This window comes from Lagenorhynchus albirostris, chromosome 11 (genome assembly GCF_949774975.1).
Source record: "Lagenorhynchus albirostris chromosome 11, mLagAlb1.1, whole genome shotgun sequence".
In the NCBI taxonomy this organism is placed as follows: domain Eukaryota; kingdom Metazoa; phylum Chordata; class Mammalia; order Artiodactyla; family Delphinidae; genus Lagenorhynchus; species Lagenorhynchus albirostris.
The window spans coordinates 27,847,913-27,863,950 of NC_083105.1; the positions used below are offsets into that span (position 1 = coordinate 27,847,913).

At 39.5% G+C, this 16,038-nt stretch overlaps 1 protein-coding gene across 1 annotated transcript in view; it reads right to left on the reverse strand.

Annotated features, from left to right (window-relative positions):
* The window catches only part of PLEKHG7 (pleckstrin homology and RhoGEF domain containing G7), a 115,359-nt gene that overhangs the window by 32,421 nt on the left and 66,900 nt on the right, over positions 1-16,038 (reverse strand). Inside the window, 6 exon segments of the mRNA XM_060167030.1 lie at positions 660-812; positions 1,815-1,912; positions 7,111-7,264; positions 9,191-9,270; positions 14,872-14,965; positions 15,323-15,438. Of these exon segments, the coding sequence (XP_060023013.1) occupies positions 705-812; positions 1,815-1,912; positions 7,111-7,264; positions 9,191-9,270; positions 14,872-14,965; positions 15,323-15,438 (650 nt within the window). The 3' untranslated portion in view covers positions 660-704.

Sequence of the window (16,038 nt, forward strand, 5' to 3'; positions counted from 1 at the left end):
AGAAAGATATCCTACTATTTCTATGAAATTTCCCAAGTAAAACTGTTAACTGGTGAAACTGGAACAGATATTTGCTTTTTCTTTCTTAAAACAATGGAATTTAGTCTTTGGGATTTTCTCCTTCCATGTTAAGAGTTATATAAAGTATACCTGAGATAAATAAACTGTTGGAGACTAGGAATTTAAAAACTGCTACTAAGATGGAGACCTTATTATTCATTGCTTAGTATGTTAAAAGAGCAATCAAGCTTTGTATGAGGTAGGACTGTAGAGCAGTAAGGCTGATTTATAAGTCATGTAGGAAACTTGGTTTCATTACAGATACACACAAAGTAAGATGCTAGAATTCATATCAGATGCAAGCAGTGGGCATTGTTTTCCTCCTGATACTGCATTTACCTGATCATTCACCTTTTACGAATTATAATAGCATCATACTTCCCTCACCCCTCTTGCAAGCCTGACTGAAGCATTATAACGTAGTCTGGATATCAGCATGTATACACTTACCAAGAAATTCCTTCTGGTTCAAATTTGTTGCAGCCATCATTACTCTACGCTGAGGAATTTCCTAGCTTAAATTCTGGAACTTCTTTAAAATGCACATTTTCTTTTAGCTCATCACTAGGTAAGTGTTACAAGTTTGAATGAAAGAATACCTTAATCCCCAACGTGTAAAAAGGTGTGCCACTTTTTTTGGGTCCTTAAATTTCCGAGGATTCTGCAGGCAAAGTGAATATGGACATCATCTTGGTTTCCTGACTCTTGGTGAAGCAAGAGATTGCTGCTGTTAATTGTGCAATCCATGTTTTCTGTTAAGAAAGAAAAAATATAGAGAGAGAAGAAAATGTTAAATTTCTCACATATTTGGATTAATATTTTCCTTTGTATTTGTTGACTTGCTCTTTAAAACTGAAGACTGATGAAACATTTGCCTATGTTTCCCATTTTCTTTCTTAAATCGAATATATCATAAATACCTGTAATCACATATGAAAATGCAAATGGATTAGATGAATATGGTATGCAAGCTGGATAAACAATTGTGAGGAATCAAGAAACCATAATAGTCAATGACGACTACTTACAAAGATGAATACTGGGAATATAAGTAGTTTGAAAGCTGAATTTCTTGAATTTCCACTTTGTGTAGAAACAGAAGTTATTAATCAGTGGCATAACTTGAAAAACAGACTGAGGGAGGAAACTGACTCCTTGAAAATAATGTAGTCTTCCATTAATTGTCTGGCCACGTTGCTGCCCTGATGAAAGCCTACCAGGGGAAAGACAAAAATGGAAACTTCTAAGATAAAGAAACCAGAGTCAGATAGGCAGCTGCTCTTCAGCTCCATAGCTGTAAAAACAGTAGCATAGTTTCAAAGGGTGAAAAGAAGACTTGACACAGTTCATTTCTGCAGGAGCCCCTCACTTAAGCTGGCATCATACTGTGTGCATACTGGGGCTTTGGAAATTGATCGGAGCATCTTAAAAATCCAGCACGCAATCCAAAGCAGTTCTTCCCTCATTTCCTACAGACCTCCCAGAAGTCAGAGGCAGCTCTTGAGCTTCTGCCGCAGGAAAAAATGAGGGAGGCTGTGTCCACACTGGGGATGTAAGAAGATGGTCAGTTCTGAGGTTTCTGAGCCTGGTATGGTCTAGATATTCATATCCTTCCCCTCCTTCCAACCTCCCCCCTTCCCAAAGCAGGAGAGGAAAATACACAAAACTTTCCATTCACTGTTCTTAATGAGCTTGGGGTGAGATTTTTTTCCTTAAGTCTGAAGAATCAAAACCTACAAAATTGAAATACATACCTTGATGTTTTCTGTTTGGGCTTGTAATAAGAATGCTGCTATACACTGTTGATAGCTGTTTTCATGTTGTATGAGGAAAGAGTTTCTCAGCCCAAAGACTAGAAAAAGATTAAAGACAAAAAGCCAAAGCATTTAATATGAAATCCAGTTCCTCAATACAAGAACCTGGATTTCTGTTTGTTTATTAATGAGTGTGGGAGGTTTATGTCGATTAAAAAAGAATCTGATTCCAAGACCAAGACTTTACTGCTATGTCCAAAGAGAGACCACTTAAATATGAAAACCTTTTCTTCCTTAGCCAATGACTTCTGGGGCCTGAGGAAATGCATTTATGGCTTAAGTGATGGAAAATGTGTTCCTTCCCAAGGAAAAAGCTTAGCATAATAGGTAGATTTTGTGTGTGTAAAATATAGATAATACAAATATGAAAAATAATACAATCACTGTTTCTTTGACCTCCACCACTCCTTTTAAAAATGTTTTATTTTTGTACTTAAAGGGAAGTCACATCAAAACAACAGTTAAACAAGTTAAGATGTAGCAAAAATACAAAACCACCTGAATGCTTCACAGCAGTCCAAGAAAAGCCAAAAAAATGGACTCAAATAAAATCCAACATCCACCAAATTACGTGAAATGTAAAACAAAACAAAAAATGTTGGCATGGTTTCTGTGTTTGAAAAGAAACAGTCTGTTCTGTCATTTCCTAGCTGGTCTCTTAAAGAAATGATAGGAGATACTGGGAGAGCAGATTTTCCTCTTTTTATACAGCTGGAGCTCTTAAAATGAAAGCTTCTTCCTTGAATTATTTATACAGCACCAGGAATAAAATTTTGCAGCCTATACATTCTTTCTACAGTCAATTTATGTTCAGGAACAAACAAAACCAAACCAGGGCTGGCTCTGGGTCAAAACAAGTACTTCAGAGAGGAGGAGGAGAACACTGACTCTTCCTGGATGACCATTAAGCTGATGCTTGCTCACAGTCATTATTTCTGTTCCTTGAAGTTTGTGTTTTGTTTTGTTTTGTTTTTGCGGTACACAGGCTCCCGTTGTGGAGCACAGGCTCCGGACGTGCAGGCCCAGCGGCCATGGCTCACGGGCCTAGCCGCTCCGCGGCATGTGAGATCTTCCCGGACTGGGGCACGAACCCGTGTCCCCTGCATCGGCAGGCGGACTCTCAACCACTGCGCCACCAGGGAAGCCCAGTTTGTGGGTTTAATTCAGACTCACTGAGGCAAGTTGGGCCTCATTTCAGAAACAAAGCAAATGTGAGACTTTTATTTTCTTAACTGCAAGAACTACTTCACTATTACAGATTGTAATAGACTAAACCTCATAATTCCTAAATTCTACCACAACAAAGCCTGTCAAGGTCATGAAATTCTGTCCAGCTTCTCTGGGGTGAGAGGACTTAAACCTATTAAAATGACTTTCTGGAAAAAAGATCTGGCTGTTTTTGTTTTACTCCCTGATTTTTCTCTTTATAAATTCCCTATAGTAAGTGAGGCTTTAAAGATCAGGTTGTTGTTCTTGGCTGGATTTCAGATTCCATGTTCCTCAAAATTGTAACTGTAGTTCTCAGTTATTTAAGGTATCCCTCATCTGTTTAGTTTGTAATATGGCTACTAAGGGCTTAATAAACAAAAGGACCTGGTATGGCTAGGCTTAGAAAATAAAATAAGGAGATAATAAATGGTCAGGAATAGCTTTTTTCTCTCTGATGTTCTAATATAATGATTAACAATTAATAGTTGACATCATTTATTCAGCACCTACTATGTACTAGGCACAGTGCTATGTATTTTTTTCCTTTTTGTGTCATTAACACCACACAGCAACTGTATAAGATAGGTCAACTAACTCCAAATAGCCAAAACAATCTTAAGGAAGAAGAATGGAGCTGGGATCACACTCCCTGACTTCAGACTATACTGCAAAGCTGCAGTAATCAAAACAGTATGGTAGCAGCACAAAAACAGATACAAAGATCAATGGAACAGGATAGAAAGCCCAGAAATAAACCCAAGCACTTATGGTCAATTAACCTATGACAAAGGAGGCAAGAATATACAATGGAGAAAAGACTGTCTCTTCAATAAGTGGTGCTGGGTAAACTGGACAGCTATTGTAAAAGAATGAAATTATAATGTTCTCTAACACCATACACAAAAATAAACTCAAAATGGATTAAAGACCTAAAAGTAAGACCAGATACTATAAAACTCCTAGAGGAAAACATAAGCAGGACACTGACATAAATTGCAGCAACATTTCTTTGGATCCATCTCCTAGAGTAATGAAAACAAAAGCAAACATAAAAAAATGGGACCTAATTAAACTTAAAAGCTTTTGAACAGCAAAGGAAACCATAAAACAAAAAGACAACTTACAGAATACGAGAAAATATTTGCAAATGATGCGACCGACAAGGGATTCATTTCCAAAATATACAAAGAACTTATAAAACAACCCATCAAAAAATGGGCAGAAGACCTAAATAGACATTTCTCCAAAGAAGATACACAGATGGCTACAGGCACATGAAAAGATGCTCAACATCACAAATTATCAGAGAAATGCAAATAAAAACTACAATGAGATACCAGCTCACACTGGTCAGAATGGCCATTATCAAAATATCTACAAATAATAAGCTGGAGAGGGTGTGGAGAAAAGGGAATCCTCTTACACTGTTGGTGGGAATGTAAACTGGTGCAGCCACTATGGAGAACAGTATGGATGTTCATTAAAAAACTAAAAATAGCATTACCATATGATCCAGCAATCCTACTTCTGGGCATATATCTGGAAAAGACAAAAACTATGATTTGAAAAGCTACATGCACCCCCAGTGTTCACAGCAGCACTATTTACAGTAGCCAAGACATGGAAACAACCTAAATGTCCATCGATAGATGAATGGATAAGGATGATGTGGTGTGTGTGATGTGTGATGCGTGTGTGTGTGTGTGTGTATATATATATATATATATATATACACATACACACACACACGCATCACACACACACACACTGGAATATTGGCCGTAAAAAAGAATGAAATAATGCCATTTACAGCAACATGGATGGACCTACAGATTATCATATAAAGTGAAGTAAGTCTGACAGAGAAATACAAATATCATGATACCGCTTATATGTGGAATTTAAGAAAGGGATACAAATGAACTTATTTACAAAACAGAAATAGACTCAGACATAGAAAACAAATTTATGGTTACCAAAGGGAAAAGGTGGGGAGGAATAAGTTAGGAATTTAGGATTAACAGGTACACACTACTATATATAAAATAAACAACAAGGACCTACTGTGTAGCACAGGGAACTAAGTTCAATATCTTGTAATAACCTATAATGGAAAAGAATCTAAAAAAATATATATGTATGTATAACTGAATCATTTTGTTGTATACTTGGAACACTGTAAATCCACTATACTTCAATTAAAAAAAAAAAAGTCAACTAATTCCCACTTACAAATGAGGGCACAGATTAGGTGAATTTTTCCAAGGTCACACAGCTTGTGAATAATATAGCCAGGATTTGAAACTAGGTCTCTGCCACTCCAAAGCACAATCTCTTCTTTTTTCACACTTTACACTCTCCCACTCTACAGCTATTCTACCTCATGCACTGTGTCTGAACAGTTGAAATAGCCACCAGAGCAATGAGAAAAATATTTAAAAAACAAATGAAATGGTAGTGACAAGTCAAAAAGTAACAAAAGATGGTGGAAGTATGGTTTTTAAAAAGGTATTGATTTTATTTAAAAAGAAAAAGAAAAAGGAATACAGGAGAAAAAACAAGCATCTCCTAAGGGAATCCTGTGATGTCAGATTTCCCATAAAGTCCAGTTGGCTGGCAGGGCTGTGGCTGACCTGAGCCCATGCTGCTTCCCTCTCTTGCTTGGGGGATCTGACACCTTCCTCCACTCACACCCATTTATCATGGCAGAATCTTCTAACTATGGCCACTGTAGTGAGAAGGTTGTGCTCCTCTGAGATGCCCCCTTTTAGGCTTGCTCGGGAAAGCTCTCTGGTTTATGCAGACTTTGGCCTGTGACAGTGATTGGTCCGTGCCAAATCTGATCTAAGAGGCCTTAAGGGCTGCCCAGTTGCTTTTCAGCAAATCTTAGTAGACACAGAAAGAATAGACAAAAGAGGCAGAAGGCTCTAGTTCTGGATACAGGTTTCCCCTCGTTGGAGCCCTGCTGCTCTTGGGGAGAGAGTTTGCATCCATTCACGAGTTAAGCATTTAAATATACAACTTACATAACTTAATGATGTGAAGTTTTGCTATTATTATTATTCATTGGTGTATTCACTGTGTAATGTGGCTCTGCTGAGTACAAGTAGGTCCTGTGCTAATGACTGGTGCTCTGGGCTTGGCTGCTGGAGTGGGAACTGCAGGACATGGATGGTGCTCCCTCTTTTCCTGCTCCTCCCTTGGGACAGGAAGGCACTCCACTCCTGCCTGGCTTTGCTGGTCTTCTAGGAGCCTGTACCCAAGACAGAATGATGGATGCTTCCTTCTGAACACTGCTGCCTCCCACCCAGTAGTGAGTAGGCCAGAATGTCCTTCAAGTCCCTCCGAGGCCCAGGGCTTTCCTGACAGGATTTATTGATCTTTCATTGCTCTGAGAGCTCCATCTTTGTAACTCCAGGGCACTTACAGAGTGCCTGGTTCACAGGAGACGCTCAGGAAATGCTTGAAAAATAAAAATATACATTTCTGATCTATACACATCATGTATATATGTATGTACATGTACATATTTATATATTTATTTCTGGCATTTTTCTATAGAGCAATTGCAATAAAATATCTTAGGCTTGCATAGCATGTCATGGTTTACCAGTGCTTTAACAACAGCAATAGTACTAAAAATGGTTAACAGAATAACAATCCTAATAATAGCTATCATTTATTGAGTGCTTTACCTGCATTATTTCATTTAATTCTCATGACAGCTCACTGGGGTAGATACTATCCTGATTTTACCAAGATGAATCTGTGGCTTAGAAAATTTAAGTACCTTCACACAGGGTCACACAGCTAGCAAGTGGCAGAGCTGGGTCATCCGAACATTGGAAGCAAGTCCAATACTCTTTCCGTAAGTAGCCTGTAGAGTGAGTGATATTTAGCTACACAGGAACCCAGTATTATCTTTCATGAAGATTTAAATTAGATTCATGTCCTGTTACCAAAAAAGGCCAACATAAAACTCTGGGAAAGCAAACAGATGAGCTGAATGATGAAAATAGACACATACCTGACATGTGGAGTGGATCGAGACCTCTGACAACCAATCTGTCTAGTGGAATGGGCTGATCGAGTACCATACATGAACCACCTTCTTTGATTGCTGTTTGTAGCTCAGGAATAAGTGAAGGGCACATTAAACCCAGGTCTGAGCCTCCAAGTTTCTAAAATTAAGGAGAAAAATAATGCAATAAGTAGGAAGTAAATATTGATGCACATACTTCAGGTACATCCTAAAGCAAACTGATTTTTAGAAACAATTGCTTGAAATACAGCTTACTATTCTTTCTGGGTCTCGAAAAGCATTTCCCAAAGTACACAGTGATTTAAAGCATAGTGTTTCTGATCCCCAAGTTTAATTACCTGAATAAATAACAGGGTAATTTCATAGCTGGGAAACATTTAAATCATTATCACATCAATGGGAAGATCTTCATTTACAGTAGTATCCCTCTATGGTACTGAGTTAAATGAACAAGAAAGAGAAGCCTCATGTTGGCCAACTCTGTCCATGGGATCTTATACTAAAATCTAAATAAATAAATTCCATGCTCTATGATTTGTAAATAACTGAAATTGTTTTGAATATATAAAATACTGAATTTTTTAAAAAAGGGTGTCAGAGATTGGGATGTACGTGAAGTAATTTGTGCATTAAATAGTGAAGAGAAATTTAAAACAGATAACATTCCTTATTTCTTCTTCCAAAAAAAAAATGAAACCTGGTGTCTTCTCCGGGTGGTTCTCTCAGATTTATCAGACGTAAGAATTTAAAGAGGAATTTTAAACAGATAACATTACTTATTTTGGAATCAAGTTGTGAAGCATGAAACCAGAACATTATCTTATAATATGGCCAATAATGGGCTGCCACTAGTTCATGGGCTCTGAGTTGTGCCATCATGTAAAGAGAAGGTAAGCTGTGCTTAACGTCAGGTTTTAGAAGGGGACAGAGATTTTTCAGAGCTTGCCTGTCAGACATGCTAGCCTGGGTAGCTGAAAATAAGAGGCCATCCAAGGTTCAAAACTGTGACTTAGTATTCTCCAACACCCATTCCCCCCTCAACCACTGATCAACTATGCACGGATTAATGGGTGTCTATTTTATTGCTTAAAGACACTTAAATTATTTAGCTCAACTAACCAACATGCCATCTAAAAGCTTAGGTTATTAAAAGATCTGAGAGATCTAGTCTCATAATCTTACATCTGTGTAAGGCTAGTCGTTTAGTAAAGAAGTGAGTGGGTTAGAACAACATTAGTTATCTCCGACAGCCAAAAACATACTGCAGATCCTCTTCCCATCTCTAAGGGCAGGTGTCTGAGAGCTGTAGAGGAGGCCTCTTCCTGAAAGCACTCACACACACCAGTCAGGGAAACTGTGAAATGGGACATTAGATAGAAAGCCTTTGGTGGACCATGAGACCCATGGCTTAACGGGGAGTAACAACAGTAATGGTAACCATTAATACTTAAGGGAGAAATCCCTATTCTTAGAAGGGATTTTGTGGCTCTAGCCCCTGGTGACTCGTTTCTTTCCTGTGATGCCAACTGTACGTTTGTTTGGCTTCTGCAGTTCTTAATTATAGGCAGACACTGAGAGACCAGGGCTCCTTCCCACCTGCAGCTCCCAAAGCATTATTTCTCAGGAAGAACGTGAGAAGGGGTGGTGGATATCACCTCAGCACTTGGCAGCAGCCGGTTTAGAGAGGCCCCCTGCTCTGGCAGCTTTGATAGTCAATTTGGATGAGGAAAAGGCGGATATGGACAAAAGTACCTTAATTTTATTTGCTGAGGCAGGCCAGGCATAAAGTCCTGTGGCTTCTGGGACTCTCCTTGAAAGTATACAGACTAAGTCATTCTAAAAATATACACACCCTTTGACATCCTTAAGAAATGGGACTTGCTTTTGTTACTGTTTTCAGTCCAGCACTCTACGATGGAAAAAGCCAGTATTTTAAAATGCCTCCATTTTTTAGAGGGTAAAGTCCGATCTGATGTATAAGAAACTTTTCTCTTTTTAACTCAACTTATTCAGAAATATTTCTAAACTCATTTAGCAGAATTATTTAGAGACAACAGCATTTTACCTTTTTGTTGCACTTAGTTTTCATAACTAAGAGGAAATCATCAAAGAGAAACAGATGAACATCTAGGAATCTTGTGCTTTCTGAGGAAAGAAAGAAGATGAAATTGGGGCTGGAAAGAGTAAGCAGAGTTTTTTTTTTTTCTTTCTTTTTAAATCAAAGAATCCCTTAGAAAACAACACAGGCCGGGAATCAGGGCACATGAGGCTTGCAGCTCAGGGGGCTACAATCACGTGGGTCAGAAAACTGCATTATGGTTGAACTGATTTCTCCCCAAGGCAGGGACTTGATGTGAGCCCACCCTTCCAACTTTAAAGACATTGTATTTGTAAGGCATTTCATGTGGATCTAAGGTTACCTGGATGATATCTGTCGTGGTTTCAGCTAAGCCTAGGACACATCTATTGACTAACAGAACTCCAGCATTTTGGCCTCTTGACTCATCTGTGTGGTCATTGGCAAAGGTATACATTACCAGAAAAAAAGGCACTTTGTCATAGCTGTGGACTGAATTGCACCTCCCCCAAATTCTATGTGGAAGCCCTACCCCCCTCCCCACTGTGTATTTGGAATAAGGAAATAATTAAGATTAAATGAAAGCTTAAGGGAGGACCCCTGATCTGACAGGGTGAATGTCATCCCCAGAGCATGCTCTCTCCCTCTCTCTCTCTCTGCCACGTGTGGACACTGAGAAAGCTGGAAAGAACGCTTTCACCAGAAACTGAATCAGCTGGCAACTTGACCTTGAACTTCCAGCCTCCAGAACTGTGAGAAATAAATGTCTGTTGTTTAAGCCACCCAGTCTGCGATATTTTGTTATGGCAGCCCTAGCTGATTAAGACAGTCACTAAAACAATTTGTTTCTTAAGTTTTACAATGTGTCTATACAAGCGTTAAATAATCTTCATGAAGCTTTATATTTACAAATATATTTCTGATATCACTTTTGATAATAACTGAAGGCAAACAGGCTTTTCTACTTTTCCCTAAGAAGGGGATACTCGTAGAAGAGAAATAAAATATTAGAATGAGATATCCCCCTCTCAATTTAACTCTACCCCTTAGAAATTAGAAAAAGAAATGGTTAGTGAAGTCAGAAAGAGAAAAACAAATATCGTATATTAACGCATATACGTGGAACCTACAAAAACGGTACAGATGAACCGGTTTGCAGGGCAGAAATTGAGACACAGATGTAGAGAACAAACGTATGGTCACCAAGGGGGGAAAGTGGCAGGGCGCTGGTGGTAGTGGTGGGATGAATTGGGAGATTGGGATTGACATATATACACTAATATGTATAAAATCGATAACTAATAAGAACCTGCTGTATAAAATAATAAATAAAATTTTAAAATTAAAAAAAATTAAAATTTTTTAAAATTAAAAATTTAAATTGATTTTTAATTTAAAATTAATCTGACAAAGGTTACCCTTTCTAAAAGGTCCCAAAATAGTAATTTATATTAGCATACCAGAAAAAAAAGAAATGGTTAAATTTAAATGATTTTAGAGGAACAGGCAGTCCTTGAGGGGGATGTGACAGGCACTTAAAGTACAAGAAAAATCAGTAAATATTTTTTATTATTCTATTTTATTTATATTTTTCTAGAAGTTCTTTCTCATATACATTTACCTGTGGAAACGAGACGTCTAAGGTTAAATTAATAAATAAAATATCTGGGATTCATTTTTAGTCTAAGTTTAGAGGAAAGATACTTTCTGTATTTACATAGAAGAGAAATTAGATATTTTATTCAATCTTGAATTGTCCTTGAATAGTTTTTTTTTTTAAGGTTTTCCATCACTACTAGAAACTCCTTTTTGCAAACTGGGCTGCAGCAAAGACTGCTGGTTGTCCCTTAAAAACCATTCTTCCCTTCTTTTGTAGTAATAACATTTCCAAGTTTTAGTGGGTAGATGCTCACTGTGAATAAATAGCTACCCAGCTTTCCTTGTAGCTAAATATGACCAAGTGACTAAATTCTGACCAATGGAATATGAGCTAGAACGTAGGCACACTGGTGACTCATCTTGGGGCCACAGAAGAAAGCAGTCTCTAGGATGGCAGAGCAAAAGGACATAAGAAACTCAGATCCCTTGTGGCTTCATGGAGTAAAGCTGTCATATAGCTCAGAATTTTACATGCGAGATAAACAAACCGGTCTGTCTCCAAGAGCTGGCTTAATATCCTAACTAACACATAGGGTGAGGAATGGGGCTAGACCTTTAAGACCTGTTAAATACTGCTTTCCTCACCCTCTGCCACTCCTGTCTGATTAGGTGAATGATCACTGTCAAAATGAAATAGCTTTGTTTTCTCCTTCTAACTTCAAGTATTTTAACAAACAGGTATGAGCATCTTCTATGTCCTAGACTTCATTCTAGGAAATGAGGATTATTTTAGCTACCGTTTATTAAGGCCCTAGTTTTCCACCAAGCAGTCAACAAATACTGAGCACCTCCTATGCATCGATGATTAAGACAAAATCTCTCCTTCAAAGAGCTTTAATTATAGTGAGAGCAGATACATAATAAACAGAAACAAGATTTAAGATAAATTCAAGAACTGATAGTGCTAAAGTAAATATGGGATTACGAAAAACGACGACTAAGGAGGAAGACTGTAGGCATAAAGTTAGAGTATTCACATTTATTATCCCAGGAGTTTCAAGCTATGTGCCACACAACCAGATCTGAGACTTACAAACGTGTGCAGTTCTAACTCGATTAGGTCTTTATTTTTTCTCAAAGAGTCTGGCCTGTGGGGTTTTCATCACACTGCTAGAGAACAGAGCAGTGTCACTGACTTATTCTAGTTCTGCAGCAGCTTGAACAACGTGTGTTCTCTAGGTGCTACAGCTGCTGTGCCATCCTATTTGTCTGAACGTTACCTCTTTTTCTATTTAGAAATACCAGTCTGTGGGGAGTAATGCATTTGTGAAGGGCATGCTGGCATGAATTCCAGTGGGAAGCTGGTTATGCTCCAAAAGTTATAAAAACTTGGACCTTCTGGGAATGAGAAAATGCACTTAATTTCAACACTACAGTTTTTAAGGCTAGAAGAAATTTGAAACATATTAAGCGGTAGATACCATCGTCATGGTTATCACTATCACCATCATCAACATTTACAGAAGAGATTAAGAGAATTTAAACAATTTTCCCAAAGCCCACAGTTGGGGCTAGACCCCCTAATTCTTGGTCCAATGCTTTTTCCATTCAAAATGATGTCCTGTTTCTTTTAACACTATTACCCCCACCGACACCATATCTCTATGCCAACTCCGAGCCAAAGTCCCAGTGACTTTAAACTTGATTTGACACTACTATACGACACACCCCTCTCTGATGAAATCTGACTAACAGCATGTGCTGTCAGACAGGAGCCTGGTGTTAGTAATGGTTACGTAGGTCATCCCCATTCTACCACATCTGACTCTACAAGAAACTTTTCCTGAAAAGTTGGGTTGAACCATAACGACTCCTTCTTAGGCCAGTCTCCCACCCATGCTTCCATGACAAGCACCCCCATCCCACTTGGTATGTGAATACACATCTGACACGGCTTTTCACCAAGAGATTTTTCATGGTCATGTTCATCCAGCCTCTACATGGCCTCCCATCACGTCCACACCTGAACGCTAAAACGGACTCCCTGACCCACTCCCTCCGCCACCCTCAGGGTCATCTACCAACCTTTCAGGTAGATAGGTAAGCACACTTGAAGGTCTTCGACTCATTTCCTCTTCATTTTATCAATCATAAAGCTCTCCTATTTTTGCCTTTGAAATAGCTCTCACATTTATCCTTTTTGATCCACGCCCATTTCTAGCATTTTAGGATAGGCTGGTGGGTCTCACAGTTGGGAATTTGGTAGATAGAGGGAAGAGGGGAAATAAAATCTCTGATGATTCCAGGTGGAGGCCAGTTTTGCAGGGACAGGCACAGGATTGTACACAGAACTGTGTCTTGCTTCATGACTTTTGGTTTTGGTTGGATCTGACTTTGTCACAATGATATAATTAGTTTTGAAATTGTAAAAGAAAGGGTAAGATTGTTATCTTTCCAAACGAAAGTGGGAGGGGAGTGGTCTACAGGTGGAGAATGGTTGAAAAACACAGGCCCAGGCTCTTCCCACCCCATCCTGCGTCACTGTGACGCCTTCAGGCTGGCCTCTCTGCTTTGGTCTCCTCTTCTAGCCATTTTGGGCATTGCTTCCCATAGCTCTTTCTCCAGCACCCTTTTAAGCCTCTCATGTCCCCGAGCGCTCAGTGGCTTCCTGTTGCCTGCAGTGTCCTGGCTGGGTCCCTCTGGCTTTCAGGGCAGTGGCTATGGTTCTGGAAGCCTGCTAGGGTGAGGCAGCCTGGCCTGGGTCTGGATGCTGCCATTAGCTTGCCAAGGGACCCTGAACATGACAGACAACCTCCCCGAGTCTCCCCTGTGACATGGGATGAAATGTAACTTCTCTGCATAAGTCACTGGAAGGAAAACACGCATGAAAAAGCCCTTGGAGTAAAAAGCTGGGCATGTCTATCTTTCGAGTTGGCAGTTGCCTGCGGGGGTTATGTCCCAAGCTGACATCTGGCGCTATCCCTAAAAGAGAGCAGGTTCTCAACAGGTGTGTACTGAATAAGGAATTACTGCCTGGCACCCCCCAAAAGATCTCAGGCAACCTCACATCCCACAGGGCTTCACACACTGCAGGTGCTCAATCAAGATTTTGTGAAGAAATGAATCAATGAATGAATGCAAATCTCATTTCAGTCGGGTAGCCCTTTCTGATAATATTTACTGAGCCCTGACTCTCTCTCTGCCAATGGTTCTTTCAAGTGCTTATACATCCATTAGCTCATTTAATCCTCACACCAAAGAGGGGACACTGCAGCATGGGGGGATTGCTGTTAAGTGGCCCCAGGTTACACAGGCAGCAAAGGCTGAGCTGGGAAGGGAAGCTGGCAGGCAGCCTCGGGGATCTCCCTCCTAACCACGCTGCCTTGAGCCTATTCTCTCAAGTGGCTTCTGCCTCCAAGCCTTTTCTCTTGCTGTGCATTTCATCCGGGATGTCCTCCCTCCTGTCCTTTCACTGAACTACACCCTTCTATCCCCTCGAAGCCCGCCTCCAGTCCCATGGACCACATGAAGCCTTTCCTGGGTACTCCAGCATCAGACTCTCTTCTGGACTTAGACTGCAGGTCTGCTCATTATGGCAGCGCTTCCCAACTAGAGGGAAAGGATTATCCAGAATAGTGACTTTTCTATCCTCCAGTGGTACCTACACAATGCAACGTGTGTTACATAATAGGTTCTCAGTCAACACTGAGAGTATGATTGCCCAGCTCACTGGAGGAGTAAAATGAGGGTGGTAACAGCTGACATTGAGTGGTTACTATATTCCAGACCTTGAGCTAAGCTCTTCACATATGTTACTTCACTTTAACATCCAGCTTATAAGACAGGTATCGTTATCCTATTTTACAGAGAGAAAATGGAGGGCGTGTGGCTAGTTACGTCGTGGTTTGATCAAGCTGGAGTCTGTGTGACTCCATAGGAGCTCTCTGATTCACATCTTCCATTGCCTTGGCCATACGGAAATACAATTCTTGCCACCCTTCAATAAGCAACAGTTGGACAAGTCACAAGGTAGCAAAGATGTTGGGTTTGTAAAGGAAGCAGTTATTTACCTGCAAGAGTTAATTTTCCTTCATAGAGAAGGTGTCTGTTGGTTGCTGACAGGATGTTTTCTGCCATGTGTTCTTTAAAAACGTGTTTCAGGCACTGGCAAAACAAGGGAGGAAATCAAAGAGATGCTGTTAGTGATTGGAGGACAGCATATTCTAGAAGCTGGGGCAAAACTTCCTGCCTAGAAAGTTCCTGACATTTGGAAATGCCAGTAAATGCACATGGGAATGGGAAAGAATGGGAAAGAATGGGAAAAATGCTAAGAAGGACCAGTTCAGGAATGGCATGAGGAGGTCAGCCTCCCCACACACAATGTCATGTGGATGAAGGCTTTACTTCTTGCTAGATTTTTAATTCTAGTGGGCAGCTGGGGACTTTGTAAGACTAGTATACTTCCACTTGAATGCCAAACGTTTAGAAAGGGACATAGGTTCTAATTGATCCTTTCTGTACCTCTGGAATGAAAAACCTTTTATCTCTATCCCAAAGTGGAGGCCACATTATAATCTCCTGTAGATGTCTGCATTTTTGAAAACTGTCAAGCCACTTCACTTTTCCTTCAAGATCCCCTGAAAGACAAGACACATCCAGTATCTGTTTAAATGCATGAGGCATTACAGCATAAAATTTAACCAAGATCCACAGGAATCATTTAGAGATACTGACCGCCCCTGGAGCCAAACCATATCTTAGGTTCATTTAACATATTTCTTTCTGTTTAAATGCCTTAGAAAAACTCACTAATTTGAAATCAGCCTCTTGCAGAGAAAAATGAAGCTGAACTAATTTAACTCAGTAAGTTGGAAATGTATTGTGCATTTTTATTTCAATAATACTAACAGTTCCCTTAGTAGCTTTCTCATATTCCCTCCATCACACAGCTTGTGATTACAGGAAGGAAAAAATAAAATCAGACTAACAAGGACAAACATATCCTTTTGTCTTAATCATAAAACATATATCCACTTTATGGTAAGGTTGATTATTTCTTTTGGTAAGAACTCATTTTCTCTTTGAAGGTCTATATTAATTTTCCAATGTTTTTTAATAACATATTGCTATTGAGGTTTTGAAATGATTTTTGAAAACATGGAGGGCAAGTCGTAGACCCACAGAATCACAGGGTTAGGGAATCCTTGAGAATTCTCCATCTTTAAGCTTTAAAGGAA